This window comes from Anarrhichthys ocellatus, unplaced genomic scaffold (genome assembly GCF_004355925.1).
Source record: "Anarrhichthys ocellatus isolate YVR2014 unplaced genomic scaffold, GSC_Weel_1.0 scaffold17, whole genome shotgun sequence".
Classification (NCBI taxonomy): domain Eukaryota; kingdom Metazoa; phylum Chordata; class Actinopteri; order Perciformes; family Anarhichadidae; genus Anarrhichthys; species Anarrhichthys ocellatus.
Genome location: NW_022280047.1, coordinates 5,522,905 through 5,540,731, shown reverse-complemented (window position 1 = coordinate 5,540,731; position 17,827 = coordinate 5,522,905). Strand labels below are relative to the sequence as shown.

At 41.4% G+C, this 17,827-nt stretch overlaps 2 protein-coding genes across 4 annotated transcripts in view; one reads left to right on the top strand and one right to left on the bottom strand.

The window, feature by feature from the left end:
- The window catches only part of naa35 (N-alpha-acetyltransferase 35, NatC auxiliary subunit), a 19,046-nt gene extending 16,987 nt beyond the window's left edge, over positions 1–2,059 (bottom strand). Inside the window, exons 1-4 of the mRNA XM_031856158.1 lie at positions 1,783–2,059; positions 702–830; positions 564–597; positions 107–221 (exon numbers count right to left, since the gene is read on the bottom strand). Of these exons, the coding sequence (XP_031712018.1) occupies positions 107–221; positions 564–597; positions 702–822 (270 nt within the window). The 5' untranslated portion in view covers positions 823–830; positions 1,783–2,059. The remainder of the gene's footprint in view (positions 1–106; positions 222–563; positions 598–701; positions 831–1,782) is intronic.
- Positions 1,914–17,827, top strand: part of agtpbp1 (ATP/GTP binding carboxypeptidase 1) — a 28,485-nt gene continuing 12,571 nt past the window's right edge. Inside the window, exons 1-18 of one of the 3 annotated variants that reach the window (XM_031856155.1) lie at positions 1,914–2,228; positions 3,568–3,626; positions 6,173–6,303; positions 9,724–9,791; positions 10,332–10,395; positions 10,770–10,916; positions 11,472–11,603; positions 11,773–11,866; positions 12,016–12,053; positions 12,321–12,529; positions 12,649–12,826; positions 13,066–13,107; positions 14,311–14,411; positions 15,160–15,276; positions 15,703–16,448; positions 16,968–17,051; positions 17,190–17,279; positions 17,475–17,623. In XM_031856155.1, the coding sequence (XP_031712015.1) occupies positions 3,595–3,626; positions 6,173–6,303; positions 9,724–9,791; positions 10,332–10,395; positions 10,770–10,916; positions 11,472–11,603; positions 11,773–11,866; positions 12,016–12,053; positions 12,321–12,529; positions 12,649–12,826; positions 13,066–13,107; positions 14,311–14,411; positions 15,160–15,276; positions 15,703–16,448; positions 16,968–17,051; positions 17,190–17,279; positions 17,475–17,623 (2,422 nt within the window). In that variant the 5' untranslated portion in view covers positions 1,914–2,228; positions 3,568–3,594. Of the gene's footprint in view, positions 2,229–3,567; positions 3,627–6,172; positions 8,606–9,723; positions 9,792–10,331; positions 10,396–10,769; positions 10,917–11,471; positions 11,604–11,772; positions 11,867–12,015; positions 12,054–12,320; positions 12,530–12,648; positions 12,827–13,065; positions 13,108–14,310; positions 14,412–15,159; positions 15,277–15,702; positions 16,449–16,967; positions 17,052–17,189; positions 17,280–17,474; positions 17,624–17,827 lie in introns of those variants that run through there. The other 2 variants (XM_031856156.1, XM_031856157.1) reach the window with 2 other exon arrangements.

Here is a 17,827-nt window from a genome sequence, read left to right as displayed (position 1 = left end):
TATAAAACAAACCAAGACAATGCAATCAGAGTTGTACATTGAAAATTAGGCTTAGTCTTAATTCCTAACAATTGACTATTGTCATTGTATGGCAGCGGTACTGTACCTTGATAGCTTGTTCAAAGTTGAGTACTTTCCTGTTGACCTGGTTTCCAATCATTCCTGCGTCCATCTTAGGATCCATCATCTCTATGGCGGACATGGCCTCAAATAGGCCAAACCTGTCACCATAGCGGAGCGATTAAGTGTTAAGTTTTGTATGCGCGTTTACAAAGGTTCAACAAATCCTACTGATACAGCTGATTCAGACACTAGCATGGTTAAATTCCAATGTTTATGCAATAAGAAAATACAAGAATTCAATGTTTCATTGTAATTACTCAGTCTTTTCAGTGCTATGAAGTCTCTGAAACCATGTTTAGACAATTGGAGCATAAAAACGCTCAGCTCAATTTTTTTGGGAGTGTAAGCAGGCTGACTATTGAAAGTGTTTATTGTTTTTTAATTGGCGCAAACTGTCTCTTTTAAGTCTGAGCTTGCAAAAATCACTTTGTCCTACTCACAGTTTGTCATGAAGCAACTCTCCAAGGTTCAACTCTGCATGAATTAAGGATGAGGACAAGAAAAGAAAGAACACGTCAGTACCTGTCATAACTGCACACATATGACACACTCACGCAAACCACTTGCCGAGCCTGTACCTTTGCATGCGCCCTTGAATTCATGCGTAATATCAACCCAGTTGGCATTGTTCCTCATCTTTTCTGGGATGCCCAGCCCCCAGCCAGCATCATCATCATCAACTGCTGACTTCATCACCATCGTGACTACTAAAGAGAAACACAAAGGACAAATATTACAAAATGTCAGATATTACAAGCATTACTTTAACTAATATCTAAAACGATAATGATGGCTTTCATCAATTTCAGTGTTACATTAAGTTGTGCCAGTGAGCCAGCATGAACAATATAACCAAAAAAATGAACACCTGAATGAATAATTAACCTCTACCCCGGCAAAGCTGAACAAAAGGTATATTATGATCTCAGGCAAAAGGAGAGGATTAACATCTCTGTGGACTGACTTGTGAAACTTTAATTAGAGCCTAAAAAGGAGTAAATTGTACGCCTGAGTGCACTGGAAAGTCTCAGCCTTTTACACCAAGAACATGTCAGTACTGTGACGGGAGTTTAAAGAAAGCGTTCCCATTTCTGTATGACTGATTAATGATGGTATATTTACATGATCATATTTCAAGCACATCTTATCAGATATTCGGAGATAGATTTCTATGGAGACTTATTGAGTAGAGAGGCTACAATTGCAGCCAGTGACGTGATATGTGTGTCATATGAACGCACTGAAATCGATTTCATCTGACTTTAGGTCAAAGAAGATATCGATACATTTCCTTCAGTCTAAATCAACGTAGCTAGCTAACATGTGAATCGAATAACATAACAGTGTGTCAGCTTATTGGGCTATTTTGGCTCCATCATCTACACATGTGTAATGACTAACCCTACATTTGTAATGTTTACAAAACCGACGTACGTTACAAAAATGCATTTCAGGTTTTTCCAAGTATCGAAAGACGTGAGACGCATAGGACATGTTTGCTAACTATCGCCAACGTCAAAGTAGCTTGTAATACCGTGTGCTAACAAGCTAATGTTGCCCACTGTGGATGTTTCCTATGAACAAAGATGGAGTATCTTCAAAACAAAACAATAGCACTGTTATTAGAAGTCAATATAGTCGTTGTAAATGTGCACGTACCTTAGTATTTTGCATTAACCATGTAGCTAATAAAAATATCTTCAACGAATGTAAAAATCGGCGCATAAAGTAAACGTCACAGGCCACTGTCGACATGGGAAATGTAGTCCTTATATGTCAGGATGGCGCTCAAGCCCTCAATGAACAGTTTGTAGTTTGAAACCCGGTCAGTTCAGGTATACAACTAAATAAATGTTATATTTTGGGGAAGGTCTATGACGCATTTGGCTCATTAGGGAGCTTTCCATCCTCTTCCTAACTGCGCCTACAACCACCCAGAGAAACGTACTCTCGCGTGGTTCACCGACAGCCGCTCTGACAGTTGGGACGGGTCTCATCACAACACCATCAGGGCGTTTCAGGCAACGCGCAGGCGACCAGCAGCGGTCCCACTTGTCTCGGTATTGGCCCACCCTGCATTGGACAGCAGCTCCTTTTCCAGACAGGTTCGTAAATCCCTCGTTGTTGTTAGTAATATGCAGGTCTATTGCTCTTGCTAGAATCGCCTGTGTGCGCTTTATTGTTAGCATACCGTTAGCTCGCCTGCTGCCACAGACAGGCGGCCGTTAATGAGTGACTAGTCCAGCAGGTGCAGCGGACTGCAGCCTCAGAGCCACAGCTAGGTCATCTAACTTAGCATCTTGTGAAACAATAGCCTAATAACAGTGAATAACCCAAATGTCCCCGTGGGCTGGTGGTATGACGGTAGCGTGTCATGTTGTTTTTAAAATGGATTTTGGATTGTTGGGTTTGTGGAAGGAGGCAGCCCTGTGCTGTTTATTGTGGTCAGGCCGCCATCTGTCCTGTGTGAGCTGGCCTCCAAAACATGTCAGTGTTACGATTGCTCTGGAGAAAGCTTCAAATAGGTGATCTGATCTAGCTGCTCCTCCTCAGCCGCTGGTCAACTGACCTGAGATCCTCAGGTGTGGTCGTCCGTGATGTTACCTGTCTAGTAAAACGGCTGGTGACTTTTGCAGTTTGACTCTGCAAGCCTGGTCATATTTCTTGCATTTTCTTTCTTTTAACTGTATTATATTGTATTTTAAGCACCTTATAACATTGTAAAGACCCATGTAATAAAACCATTGTCTTTATCTAACCCTAGTGATGTTAACTGATAGCTTTACATTTAATAGCGTTATTTATGACTCATCTTATCTCAGCCCATAAATGCTCCTGTATTCACTGTGTGACCTGATCTGATTTGGGACTCTTCAGAGACCTGTGGGAACTCACGTTACCAATGCTGGAGTCATTTGCTCGACTTTTCTGTTTTGAAATAAATGTAGTGGTTTGATGTAAGGCAGCTGAACACTAGCACTGTATTGCTTCTCTCAGACTTTGTGTTCAAATTACCTGATACGGGTCTATTGTCTCCAGTCATTTGAGATCTGCAGCATGTAGGGCAGCCTCTTTGTTTTGTGTAAAATCAGTCAGGCGCTTCTGTATATCTGATATTAAGTCTGTCCTGGTAAAGTCGATGTGAGCCATCTCTCTGCAGCTGTAGGTTGTCCCAGCACACCCTGGACAGGTCACCAGCTTGTTACAGAGATAACTCATATGTACAGTTCAACACATTCACGGCTACAGTAGGTATTTTAGGTTGCTTGTCATCTGAGCTTTGCATAGTTGCAGAGCCGGCTACAGCCTGAGATCACAACAGAGGGATCTCTTTAATTGAATGGGCAAAGGTTTATTATGCTCTTTGCTAAAATTGTACAGTATGTGTATGCTTGTCTTTTTTTTTTTTTTGTCCGTAAAGTCTTTATTTTATCTCTCTTGCAGACGACATGACATGTTGAAGTGGTAAAAATGAACAAACCCAAAATGGCCACAGAGAAGGGGTGAGTCGCTCTACACAAACAGACATACAGGCTGTGATATTACGATTGTGTTTCTGTGTGAAACAAGTTCACAAGTTACTATCTGTTCACATATTCTCGCTCTCTTCTCTCTCTCTCTCTGTGTTGCACTGTCTGTGTCTGATAGAGAGCTTGTTTGTGCAACACAGCAGATGATTCGTTGGCCTTGCTTGAACCTTCCATGTGTATTTGTCATTATTACTGAAAAAACACTCATCATTAATGCAGAGGAAACCTCTTTGGAATAAACCTTTCAGTGTATTTGTCCTGATTAAGTTTACATATGTATAATCTGTTCATTCTCTAGTTCATCTGTGTTGATTTGTCCATTATGTGACTTGTGCAATGTGTTTATTTAGGCTTTACTGCTGCTTCAGCATGTTTTCCTTTGTCCAGACTTACGTAATTTTTTCATCATTCTTTCAATTTTTCCAGTTTTTTTTCTTTTCTGTCTCCAACACACGCACCCGCACACGTGCACACGCGCACACACACAGTCTCCGTCTCTGTCTCTGTCTTTATAAGGACATATAAGAAACTCTGGTCCGCTGGGTACAATCACAGAGTTTTGATTTTCTCTCCCATGTTTGCCGTCGCTGACCTTGTGTTTCCAGCTGAGCGGCACTGAGCTAAGATTATAAATGGGGGATGGGTCACTATCACAGAAATGGTGAAGCGATGGGAGTCCGCCAATCAACTTCAGTGAAACAAATGAAAGGCATCTTAAAAGTCGATAATTAAACATGGCATGCCAATTTGTTATTTTTTCACCATTACATTGCATTACAGAAAGAGCTATTTCCGTAGGCTGTTATTTTGGAGTCATTTGACTCACTGTGGTCATATTAGGGCATTTGCACATACGTGGGGCTGCTTTATGCTTCTTGATTTCTTATTGTTTTGCATGTTTGTCACACTTAAATGTTTCAGATCATCAAACAAATTTAAATATTAGACAAAGATAACACAAGTAAACACAAAATGCAGTTTTTAAATGAAGGTTTTTATTATTAAGGGGGAAAAAAAATCCAAACCTACATGGCCCTGTGTGAAAAAGTGATTGCCCCCCCCTGTTAAAACATAAATTAACTGTGGTTTATCACATCTTTGGAAAGCTGAGTTCAATTTCTCTAGCCACACCCAGGCCTGATTACTGCCACACCTGTTCTCAATCAAGAAATCACTTAAATAGGACCTGCCTGACAAAGTGAGGTAGACCAAAAGATCCTCAAAAGCTAGACATCATGCTGCGATCCAAAGAAATTCAGGAACAAATGAGAAACAAAGTAATTGAGATCTATCAGTCTGGAAAAGGTTACAAAGCCATTTCTAAAGCTTTGGGACTCCAGCGAACCACAGTGAGAGCCATTATCCACAAATGGCGAAAACATGGAACAGTGGTGAACCTTCCCAGGAGTGGCCGGCCGACCAAAATTACCCCAAGAGCGCAGCGACGACTCATCCAAGAGGTCACAAAAGACCCCAGAACAACATCCAAAGAACTGCAGGCCTCACTTGCCTCAATTAAGGTCAGTGTTCATGACTCCACCATAAGAAAGAGACTGGGCAAAAATGGCCTGCATGGCAGAGTTCCAAGACGAAAACCACTGCTGAGCAAAAAGAACATAAAGGCTCGTCTCAGTTTTGCCAGAAAACATCTTGATGATCCCCAAGACTTTTGGGAAAATACTCTGTGGACTGACGAGACAAAAGTTGAACTTTTTGGAAGGTGTATGTCCCATTACATCTGGCGTAAACGTAACACTGCATTTCAGAAAAGGAACATCATACCAACAGTAAAATATGGTGGTGGTAGTGTGATGGTCTGGGGCTGTTTTGCTGCTTCAGGACCTGGAAGACTTGCTGTGGTAAATGGAACCATGAATTCTGCTGTCTACCAACAAATCCTGAAGGAGAATGTCCGGCCATCTGTTCGTGACCACAAGCTGAAGCGCACTTGGGTTCTGCAGCACGACAATGATCCAAAACACACCAGCAAGTCCACCTCTGAATGGCTTAAGAAAAACAAAATGAAGACTTTGGAGTGGCCTAGTCAAAGTCCCGACCTGAATCCGATTGAGATGCTGTGGCATGACCTTAAAAAGACGGTTCATGCTCGAAAACCCTCCAATGTGGCTGAATTACAACAATTCTGCAAAGATGAGTGGGCCAAAATTCCTCTACAGCGCTGTAAAAGACTCATTGCCAGTTATCGCAAACGCTTGATTGCAGTTGTTGCTGCTAAGGGTGGCCCAACCAGTTATTAGGTTTAGGGGGCAGTCACTTTTTCACACAGGGCCATGTAGGTTTGGATTTTTTTTCCCCTTTAATAATAAAAACCTTCATTTAAAAACTGCATTTTGTGTTTACTTGTGTTATCTTTGTCTAATACTTAAATTTGTTTGATGATCTGAAACATTTAAGTGTGACAAACATGCAAAAAAATAAGAAATCAGGAAGGGGGCAAACACTTTTTCACACAATTGTATATGTTCCTCCTAAAGGTAGAAATGTGTGTGTGTCTCCAGCGTTCCCAGTAACTCCAGAGTACTGATGCTCCTGGGCCAGCTGGAGAGGATGAATGGAGAGGCCATGAAGAGGGATGTCGAAACGGCGAGACAGGTCACTGCAAAGATATTTCATCTCATACAGACGCAGGGTGAGAGCAAACGCGCACAGAATAACGATGCAATCCACTGTACTCCAACTGAAAACAAGACAAAATCCAGCATTTTCCATGTATTTTAATGTTTTTTCATAGACAAGCAATGTGGTTATAGTGGTGTTATGGGTGTTTGTGTACCTGTCTGTCTGTCCACGGATAATCTCACATACTGCTGGACCGATCAGCCACATATTTTTTTGTTCACCTCTTGTGGTTACGGTGATTCACACTTTAGGAAACAACATTTTATTGACCGCCATTGACTACTGACTCCTCACTCCTCTTAACCGGTCGATAGGGATCAACAACTGCTTCACTAGCAAAAGCCAAATTTGGCCTTTGTCGTGGCTCAAAAACTGACATCCACAGAAAAAGTTTGTCTCATTTTGAACCGGAGCATCTTCTGATTAATCCCATACCCAATATATTATGATCCATTAAAGTTAGGCACAATACAAGATGAATAAAAGGCTGTTTTTGTTATCTTCACCGCCATCTTGACTGTAAAGGGAGCTGGAAGGGACAATTGAGTGATATTCAACTCTTCTTTGTTTTGGAGGCGAGAGGGAGACACACCTGGCAGAGATATGCACTCTACTGCACTTTTCCGTTTCAAAATGTGTTCAGTGCCACTGTCGTGTAAATAGAGATGGGTTAGTGCACCGGTAGTCAAAGTGTGGATGGATTGTTGCAGTGTCTCCAGATCTGGTTCTCTGATTACTCTTTTAAAAGGAGAGTAGAGAAGAAGATCTGACAGCAGAAGAAGCCGCTGTGCGGTGTCGCTGTGGAGAACAGACTGAAACACGAGTGTGTCTCTGTTAGCAGGGGGGCCTCTCTGCCACTCCAAGGAGCCGGAAGTAATAGAAATCTCTGATGTAAGCATCATTGCTCTAGTGCTTTAACAAATAGTTGATTCATGTATTTGTCAAACTGACAATAATTTAAACAGTAACTGTTAATGTCATTTATCAAGCAAAAGTGCCAACTAACAACCTTTCAAATGTTAGGAGTTGCGGCTTTTTTCAATTTGATCTCATTGTAAAAATAATACCAGCGATTTGAAGTAATAATCTTGGGCTCTTTGAAATTGTCATGTGTATTTTGTACTACTTTGACACATTAAATAGACGAAATGATTAATCAGGTAATTGAAAAATGCATTAAATATTGACGACAGATTAATCAATTATGAAAATAGTTGGTTACTGGCAGCCATTACTTTAAAAAAGATTAATAAAAGTGTACCACAATACTACATATTTGAACTGTTTAAGATTTCATATTTTTTCCCCGCAGCTAGTAGTTTTCAGTCAATGTCATTTTTTTTTTTTATCATGGATTTTTTGAGTGAGAACAACTTGTAATCACTTGAGTCAACTTTAATGGAGCCTTTTGTGTGAAAGTGAAGAATTCAGCTAAATCATCACCTAATTTTGAGCCTGCTGGTACTATGAACGTCTTCATTATTGCTGTTCATGAATTTCGTCTTTCCTCCTCACATAATTCATTGCTTCCTTCCTCCCACTTCAAAGTAAGCTTGTAGTTAATCCATCATGACTGTTGTGCACAGTGGGAAGGCTTTCGTCTGTGACACCGTCAATCATGATGCCTCAGCTGTTCCTCTTTCATCTCCTGCTTGGCTGTCTGTCACACCCTGCCTACAGTTCCCGACTTGAAATGTGCATGAGCGTGACGATGGTTAGGGGGAAGGAGGGGGTCCGTGACCCTGTTCACAGTAACTATACACCTCAAGAAGGACTTTGCTGTACTCTTGTCTCATGTTCAGTGTTTTTGGAGCAGAAGGCAGTCAATAGATACCAAGAAACATAACAAGGATGACAGGGAGAAGGGACAGCTAGGAGTTGAAAGTGGGGTCATAAACTCATACATCTGATAAAAATAAAGATTAAATTGCTCCACAGACCAGTCAGCAATCCTATATAGATGTCATCTTTCTGTAGGAGCAATTGGTGGTTTAGTTTCTGGTAGTGTGCAGGGGGGGGGGGGGATAGAGGGATAGAGGGATAGAGGGATAGAGAAATACCTGCAGAAGTTTCTAAGGGCCTTTATATAGACTATCACACTCTTAGGTGTTTGATTCACAGCAGACTTGCACAACTTGTAGGACTCCAGAGGCAGTGAACCTGGGATTTTGCAATACATCTTTTCACCCGCAGCTTTGGTGAGCTTTGAGACCTTTGTTTTGAAATGGAGTACCGCTACACCAGGAGATACTTTCCCTCTGTGGTCTCCCCGGACCCACCAGCTAGGGTCCAGAATGATGAAACTGTTTCAGGTATTTTGACTCGGACTCTTAAAAATCCTCCTTAAAAAATCCTCCAATGATGCATACAGGTTTTCACAATAGCATTATTTATTTGTGTTACACATATGTTAAATATCTCACTTTGCTCAGGTTAGGTGAGATTACAAAAAACAGTCTGACTTCTACAACCTCCACATTCATGTGCAGCCGTGGCTGAGTAGTATCTACAGTCACTGAGAAAGACATATGTGATGGGTATTGAGTTAAATTAATTAAAGGTCAACATCTACAGGTAGTTGTGCAGATCACAATTAGATGTCTATCTATTTTACTTTTAAGTAGCATCATAAAGCTTGGTTAGTTCTTATTAGTACACATTTTTACACGAAGAATAAAATCATTGGGATTGGAAAATATAGTAAATAGACAAATTGCATCAAATCATTGTAAGTATGATTATTATGAGTATTATTTTGTCCCAGGGATGGTAGTATGCGTAATCCTGTGTGTGTGTGTGTGTGTGTGTGTGTGTGTATTATTTTATTTTTTTAGTAGGATTAGTGTCGAGATGCTAGTTTATTTTGAAGAGCGTTAAAAAGTCTGGTATGACAGAAATGTTTTAAGAGGTCACCGCTACAAGTCACTGAAGCGTGTGCATGCTCTTCTATTTACTTTGTTGACACGCTCAGCTATGCACATAGTTGTGTAAAGTGTGTTTTAGAAAGTGTGTTTGTGTGTGTCATCAACCATGAAAGCCGCATGCTTGATTCATTTCCTGCTGTTATGCTGCATTCCTAGTTAGTGACAGCAGATAATGCTCATTCTCCAGCGTAGCAAACCAGTTATTTTCACATCCTGTTGAGCTCATGTCTCAGCTAATATTTGACACATGTTAAATCATGATTTGTTGTATATATCTATTGTGTAATGCGGCAGAATATTTGTAACTAAAAGTAACTGTGGTCTTCACATGTTCCAAGTTAATTTTGTGACTTGTGACTTGTCTTGAATGGTCGATTCAACATTTACAGGACAACCCGCTGTACTTGGAATAACAGCGCCCCCTTTGCCCCTCGGTTGCTTTGCACAAGTGCAGAACTGTTTATCTTCACATTTCTGATCCTTTTTTATTTTGTTGTGTGTTGCAGAGAAGAGCGGGAAAGAGGTGATGTCCAAAGGCTCCAGTGGCATGGAGGTGATTCTGGCTTCACTGGAGGTCAGCTCACTCATCGACACAACTGGAGACAGCAGCTCAGAACATGACAGCACTTCAACACTTAAGCTTATTTGACTATTAAAGAATTATTTGTCTTTGTGCTAAGCTAAGCTAACTGGCTGCTAGTGGTAGCTCCATATTTACAGTACCAGAGTGGTATTAATCCTCTCATCTAACTAGCGATAAAGCGAATATGCTATTTCCCAAAATGTCAAACTATTTCTTTAAGGCGTATTTCCCTCACTTTGAAATGTTCTTCTTAAAAACGAATCGACATCCACGATGTGAGCTTTGTCAGAATAAGCTCACTGTTTAAATCATTGCATGCAGAGACGTAAGAAATACATCACTGGCTTTATATGAACAGCTGTGGGAAACCTCGCTGCAGGTGACACATCGATGCGTCGTTTGATTTGAGATTAGACTGCACGACTAGGAGCGAGTAAAATAATGTCTGAAGAGGTAATTGCACACCTTGCTATAATTCAGGATATTCACCTGCATGTTGTCTAATAAGTGTCCCCCGTGTGGCTTCGACAGAACACCAGGGATGTCCAGACCACTCTGAACATCTTGTACATTCTCAGTGAGCTGCTAACTGTGGGTGAGTAGAGTGATCTCTCTTTTTTTTTTCCCCCAAAAAATTTATGAGCAGTTTATGCCCTGATTTTTAGAGCTAATAACATTTACTGGATAATCACTTAGTGGGCAATTTAACTGTCATTTACAATTTAGGAAAATGATATTTGGCAGTAAAGTACTTTTTCATGTGAGTAGTAAACATAATCTAAAAGCATAAACAATTCCTTGAGCCACACTAATAAATGGTAAAATGTTAGTAAAAGTTAAATGGCTCTGGGATCGATAAAGTAGTAAAGTTTTAAGGTTTGTGCTTCCCAGGATTTCGACTGCATATTCCCATCATGAATTCTGTTTTTTCACATCTAATGCTGCTTTATTGTTGTTTTCTGTCTTCAGGCAGAGGTCGCAGGGTCGGAGTGTTTGTGTGTAAAGGAGGAACAGGAATCTTATTCCAGATTCTGATCACTGCAAGTAAAGAGTTGCCTCCCAGTGAAGAACTCATGCTGCAGCTTCACTCACTGCTCGCCAAGGTTGGCCCAAAAGGTGGGTTTAATGTCACAGTTTAACTCAATCAAACACACAGTCCACCTATATTTATCAGGGAACAACTCATGTTTGTTTTCTTTGACATTTTGTTGAGTTTGCATTTGTCTCTGTTCATCTTGTGTCTTTGTTTCATGTCCAAAATGTCATGTCGCTTAAGTCATCTGAAGTCTAGTCGGCGCTGTTAAAGGTGCTGTTCAGTTTTATTGTAAACAAATAAAAGTTATGTTAACATTCCGTATTTCTCGGCAAAACACATTGTGTGTTGAGGTCTAACAAACTTGTTGAGTGCATTTCTTTTTTACATCCTTGCCCTTGTTGGCGCATTGCTCCATTTCTTGGTGCGTTACTGCCACTTCATCAGCGGACCAGCATGTGAATCAAACTACCCGTGTAGTGCATGCATGTTTGTCCTTGTGTGTACACAATACAAACAAAGCATTGCTCTCTAGTCTACTAGTGGTCAAACTCTACAGGGTGCTGTGAAGACTTGTTATTTAGTATTTTGCAGAAAACATTTAGTGATGTTTTCTTTGCATGATCATGTGTGTTCAGACAGGAAGTTTGGAGTGAAAGCGCGTTTGAGCGGAGCGCTGAACGCCACAGTCAACTTAACGAAACAGAACCTACAGAACACCAAACTGCTTCTGCCCTGCCTGCAGGTTCTCAGGGTTTACTCCACCAACTGTAAGTTACCTTTAACTTTGAACTTCACAGCTCAAAATGTTATGTTCTATTGGAATTCAAGTGCCAAGAAATACTACAGAATCTTAAACTGACGGAAGTTTCAGTGGTATTCGAAGTCTTTATCTACTTTTGAATGCTGTGTCCTCTTCATGCGTTTGTTTTTGTGAAGCGGTGAACGCTGTTTCTTTGGGTAAGAACGGAGTGGTGGAGGTCATGTTCAAGATTGTCACGCCGTACAGCAAGAAGAACACCAGCCTGCTTAAGTAAGCAGTCGATTGTGATGAATGAGCCAGCATGAATGCTGTGTTATAACAAACTAGTGACATCCACAGGCCATTTTCTAATGTGTCATTGGCGTTTGTTCAGCAGTAACCATGTAACCGTGTAATTTGCCTTGTTTCTAAATCAACAGGGTAGCTCTGGATGCCCTGGGAGCTCTGCTTAAATCCAGTGAGTCATTTTCTTTGTGGCATTGAGTTTTGACGCTTCAGTAGTGTAGTGAGCCTTAATTGGTGCTGGTTCCTTTTGCCTCTCTCACCTCCACCATCATTAACCCTTTGCCTGTACTTGAATGTTTTTCTGTTTCCCGCTGTCGCGAACACAGTTAATGATCATTCAACATAGATTTCAAGTTACCTCATCCCCAAATGTACCCCTCTTACTCCTCCCACCCTTCTCTTCATGTTTATCGTCTCCCTCCACCACTTCCCCCTGCAGAGACGAATGCTCGCCGTGCAGTAGATGGTGAACATGTGCATGTCTTGCTGGCTCTGTATCAGGACTGGCATCACAATGACACGCGGCATCGCCACATGCTCATTCGCAAAGGGCTGCTGGTCTGCCTCAGGAACATCACCAACATCAAGCTCGGCAGGAAAGCATTCATCGACGCTGATGGCATGAGGATCCTCTACAACTCGTCCACTGTGAGTGAGAATGTGACATGCGCTTGGCCAACAATTAAAGCATGCAACACGTACTACACACACACACACACACACACCATCTGGCCTACTCTCTACTTTCTGTGTGATTTCATTTCAAGGAGTGTCTCCCGGTGCGGACTCTGGATCCACTTATCAACACTTCGAGTCTCATCATGAGGAAGTGTTTCCCTAAGAACCGTCTGCCTCTGCCCACCATCAAATCAGCCTTCCATTACCAGCTGCCACATGTACCTGCTGCAGGGACTGTGGCGCAGCTGTACAGCCAGCCACCTGGGGGTGAGAACACAGGACTCACGCACACATACTTCACTAGAGCGTGCCCCTGCATATCACAGTGTATGAGCATGCCTTTCATTGATGATAATGTCGTACAGACGGACACCTTTTTTTATCACAGTCATGGCTCCTAGATTCAGCCGTACATAATACACAGACACACACACACACACACACAAATAATGCTTGCATCTTTGACCGCATAAATTGTTGATGGCAACACTGCTGCACACTTGCAGGAAGAAAAATTCAACAGCTCTGCGACAGGCCCTTAAAGAAGGGTAAGACATACGTAAGAAACAACTCCATCCTCAGAATACATAGACTCACTCACTGCAGCTTTTTTTTTTTATTCACCTCACGTCATGCTCTAACTTCACTAAACTAACACATGACATGTGTTAGTAATACACATGTAATAAAGATGCTTCGTGCACATTGCTTAGTGGTTGCATGCTCACCAGTAGACTTATGCACTTACACTGTACTCAATTAATATGCCTCCTTGCATCCACAGGCTTTTTGATGGAATATTTGACCCACTTTGCGCTTCCCTTAAAAGGTGCTAAATTGTAACGGTGCTCGCACCACAAACAGGGCAAACAACGGTGACAGTGCTGACAGAGCTAACAGTGTTAACCTGGGTGGGAGCCAGAAGGTGGGCGCTTCGCTTCCCCGACGACGCTGTGGGTCAGGACGGCGTTATCGGCTGTAACCTCCATATAAGCGACAATTAGCTAAGCAGTTGGGCACCCACACAGGAACTTACATACATGCGCGGCTGGACTGGCTAAGTAAACAGTACTCTACTATACCTTTACTTAGAAAATAGTTGTTTGCTGCTATGTTATGTTAATTCGTAGAATTTCGAATTTAGCACCCTTAAACTGATCTAAGATAAAACATGTCTTGTCAAAATATTACTCGATTTGCTTAATTGATTCTGCTTGATGATGTACATGTCCTCACACTTTAGTTAATTTCCTAGAGAGGGCAAAGTCAAACAAGAAGTCCATAAAACAATGATTAACACCACCGTTTTGACAGCCCTAGTTAGCAACGGCAGCCGGAGTAATTGCCTCAGTCTTAGCGCTACATTGTGTTGACGCCTCTATATTCCCAAAAACATGTCAGCGATGTCAGTAATCCAACTATGGGGAACGGTGTAACATAACAAGCTACTGCTATTACATTGACTTGTCATTGAGATCACCAGCTCACTGTATTTTAAGAAATATAATCATGATTTTTTCTGTCCTCTAAATCTCTCACTCATCTCTGAATCATGGCTGCTCACGTCAGGTTTTTTTTTTTTTTGCTTTACATTTTCTCTGTTCTTGTCATAGTAATTAAACTCAGTGTCCAGAAACACTTGAGTTCTACCAGTCTGGTTATGTGCCAGGCTGATACACACTAAATAATAAACACCTTGCTCGAGTTAAGGACAGTAACCTCATAATGCATATCTGTGTGTGTGTACCCAGTGGATGATGTGGTGGATGAAAGTGACGATAACGAGGAGACAGACGCAGACACGGAGAACGATACTGAGAACGAAGAGGACGAGAAGGACCAACACACTGCGGTAACATTCAGCACTCGGAGGCACACACCATATTTCACATGGCAACATTATGTGCCATGTGAAATGTTGTATCAAAATGTTGAGTCTATTTCCTCTGTATGACGGTGGTGTTATAGAGACAGTGCAGAGTTTAGACCTAAGTGATTTATATCACGATTCAACTTCACAAAGGGTTGTGATGTATAATATAATTGGCTAAAGGATGTGAATCCTCACACGGTTGTTTAAAAATGAATCCATTGTTGATATTTGGGGTATTGTTCATTGTATTAAACTGAATCTCTACAGATTGAGTCATTTGAGGACGGAGTATCGTAGAGCTGTGTCAGAGTTTTTTACTGATGTTGATAAAGTCTTCTAAATTTCCAGCAGAGGGTAGTCATAACTCACCAGTGCCTAACGCTCTCATGTCACTTTGTCAAACATGCCAATCATTTCTGATATACTTTTGCAATTACTGATTTAATCAAAACATTGTTCTGCTCTTTCAGGATGTGACTAAACAATCCAGAGAGGAAGTCAAAATTTCCAAACACTATAAAATTACCCTAAAATTTAACTCAAAATAAGTTTAAAAGAAAATTGTGTCTCTTTTGTAATTTTTTTTATTAGCTGTAGTTCTTTTTTCCCCTTGTTTTGTCCATCTCATATTCCCTAGATAGCAACATACTTAAGCAATAGCCGAAATGCAGCCAGATGGCACACAGTGAGATATGAGTGTTTTCTCTCTTTGTGTCCTTTTGATCAGAACGATGACATAGAGACGGACCTAAACAAGCTACATCCAAAAAAGAACCCCGGACGTCCATTCGAGGAGTTGAGGGTCTATGAGAGGTTCTTCTTGGAGCTTTCTGAAGACTTCCAGGTCAGTCATTAATGTTTGCCCGTGTTGATGAGATTTCAAGGTGAAAAAAATGACAAAAAAACCCTATACATTTATACCAACATGTATAATAGCTGAATTGGTTTATTAATCCATACGTATGTGACAGAGTTAAACAGTGTGTTGGCACAGTACACTCACTTAGGTTGGTGTATTTTAACAAGTACTAGTAAAATGTTATGTTATTGGCACAATGTCAGCACTCTTGTGTGTCATAATGAATTAGTATGAGATAAATGTTTTCTACAACATGGTCACATAGAAATATCTTGTCAAGACATCACAGTATCTTGCCTCTCCTTTTTTAATTCTATGATAATCTTTTTTTCGATATTTTATTGTATTTAATGTCATGCGGCCTACCACAAATATCTGCCTTTTTCTGATCGGTATATGTTATTCCTGCAGGGTTGTAACTTTGAACCGTCAAAGAGTGCCTCTACCACATCATCATCTTTCTCCTCAACTCGATCCACTCGGCCAATCATAGTGCCAACAGCTCAAGCCCTGTCCCCAAAGCATGTCCCCATAATGAGCTGTCAGGAGGATTGCAACCCTACCAAAAGAAAACGCACCCCGCCGTCTCCATCTGTGCCCACTCCTGCTCCTCTAACACCGCTAGAACTGGACACCATCCACCTCACCAAGGACCAAGACAGACAAGAGGAGGCCCACATTCCTTCCCCCGACACACATACAACATTGTCCTCCCTCACCAGGCCTCCTTCTCAAGCGCAGATGATAGAGCAGGATCTGGCACATGTGTTGGAGTGTGTCTCTCTAGAAGCGGAGGGGGCTCTGAACACAGGAGAAGAAGTAGAAAGGGGAGTCAAGCAAGAAGAAGTCAATGCCACAAGGCACATACAGTCTCCACTGCTCCTGGGGGGCATCGCTACTCGTCGTGTGGGAGGAGGAGGAGGCAGTAACTGGGGTTCAGATTGTGGCTCAGAGGGAGCCGAGGATGAAGGAGCAGTTCTGGAGGTGCCAGACACGGCGCTGCTCCTCCCGCTTCATGACCCCGACCTTTACGTGGAGATGGTGAAGGGAACGCAGTCCGTACCCCAGTACGCTGAAGTAGCTTACCCGGACTACTTTGGCCACATTGCCCCAACATTTAAAGAACCCCTTCAGGAGAGAGTATATGGTGTACAGAGGTGAGACATTTTTATTCACACTGTGGTTCGCAGAAATAGTTAAGCATACAAATGGAAGAGGGTATACAGGTTATAAGAACTAAGCGTACTGTAGTGTTTTCAATGCCAGAAAGATTTATCAAGTTTATTTAGTTTTTCAGTCTTTCATTTATGCTACATATATGAGCATGACCTCGTGCTGACTTATGGGGCTCCAGGCAGACCTTTTGTAGCCTCAGTAATAGTGATGTTTTTGTGATGCAAGTTGTAATTTCCAGGCACAATTTGCAAAAAGTTACATGCAATCATGTGATTAAATTCTGGGGTTGCATGTCAGTCCAAATTGACTCTTTAGTCTGAATTTGAGCTACAGTTTGCCTTTTAAACTTTGCTGTGAATGTAAGGTTATGCTGGCGGGAAAATGCATTTCCTATAGCTTATTGGACTCATCCTCATTAATAAACAATATTTGTTAATGGAAAACATATTTGTCCCCCCATTGTGTTAATCATGAGTTTGGTTTTGGGTCTAATCCTGCAGGTCTAAAATATTCCAGGACATTGAGAGGTTAATTCATCCCAATGATATCGTGGATAAAGTAGTCTACGACTTAGACATTCCCAGGTAAGTCCTTCCTACTGATTGTGCTGACAATAAGCATTTAAACAGCTACAGTTTCTCCTGTTTTGGATCATGTTGAGAGCTGTGACATCCACAAAGCAGATGAGCTCAATCTGTTGTCCACATTTTGTTGTGTTTCAGTTGTCCTGTGATTGAAGACAATGGCGAGTCGCTGAAGTTCAACTCTCAGTTTGAGTCTGGCAACCTCAGGAAGGCAGTTCAAATTAGGAAGTAAGTGTCACCTTTTAATATAATGATAACATTTAAAGCTGTGGTCAACTTTGACTATATTCAACCTACAACCTACTTTCACAACAGTTTTACAGAAGTTAGATTGAAAACAAAAGAAGTATTGGAGATCAGTATTGTTAAAAGTTGACGATGTTTAGGTCCAAATTTACAGATTCTGTTGTGGTGTTTCTCCAGAAATGAGTATGACCTTGTGCTGAATTCAGACATCAACAGTAATCACTACCACCAGTGGTTCTACTTTGAGGCGAGCGGCATGCGCGTTGGAACCACCTACCGCTTCAACATCATCAACTCTGAGAAGTCAAACAGCCAGTTCAACTACGGTGAGATGCATAACTACGTGTCAAACACCCAACAGTTGGTCATTCTCATCTGACTTACAGAAGATTTTAATTTTTCTTTTTTGACATACAGTTCAGTCAATATGAGGCTTGGGCATCAGACAGCACATATTCTAAACTTTTGTGTGTTTATCTTTCTTGTGTGTGTGTGTGTGTGTGTGTGTGTGTGTGTGTGTGTGTGTGTGT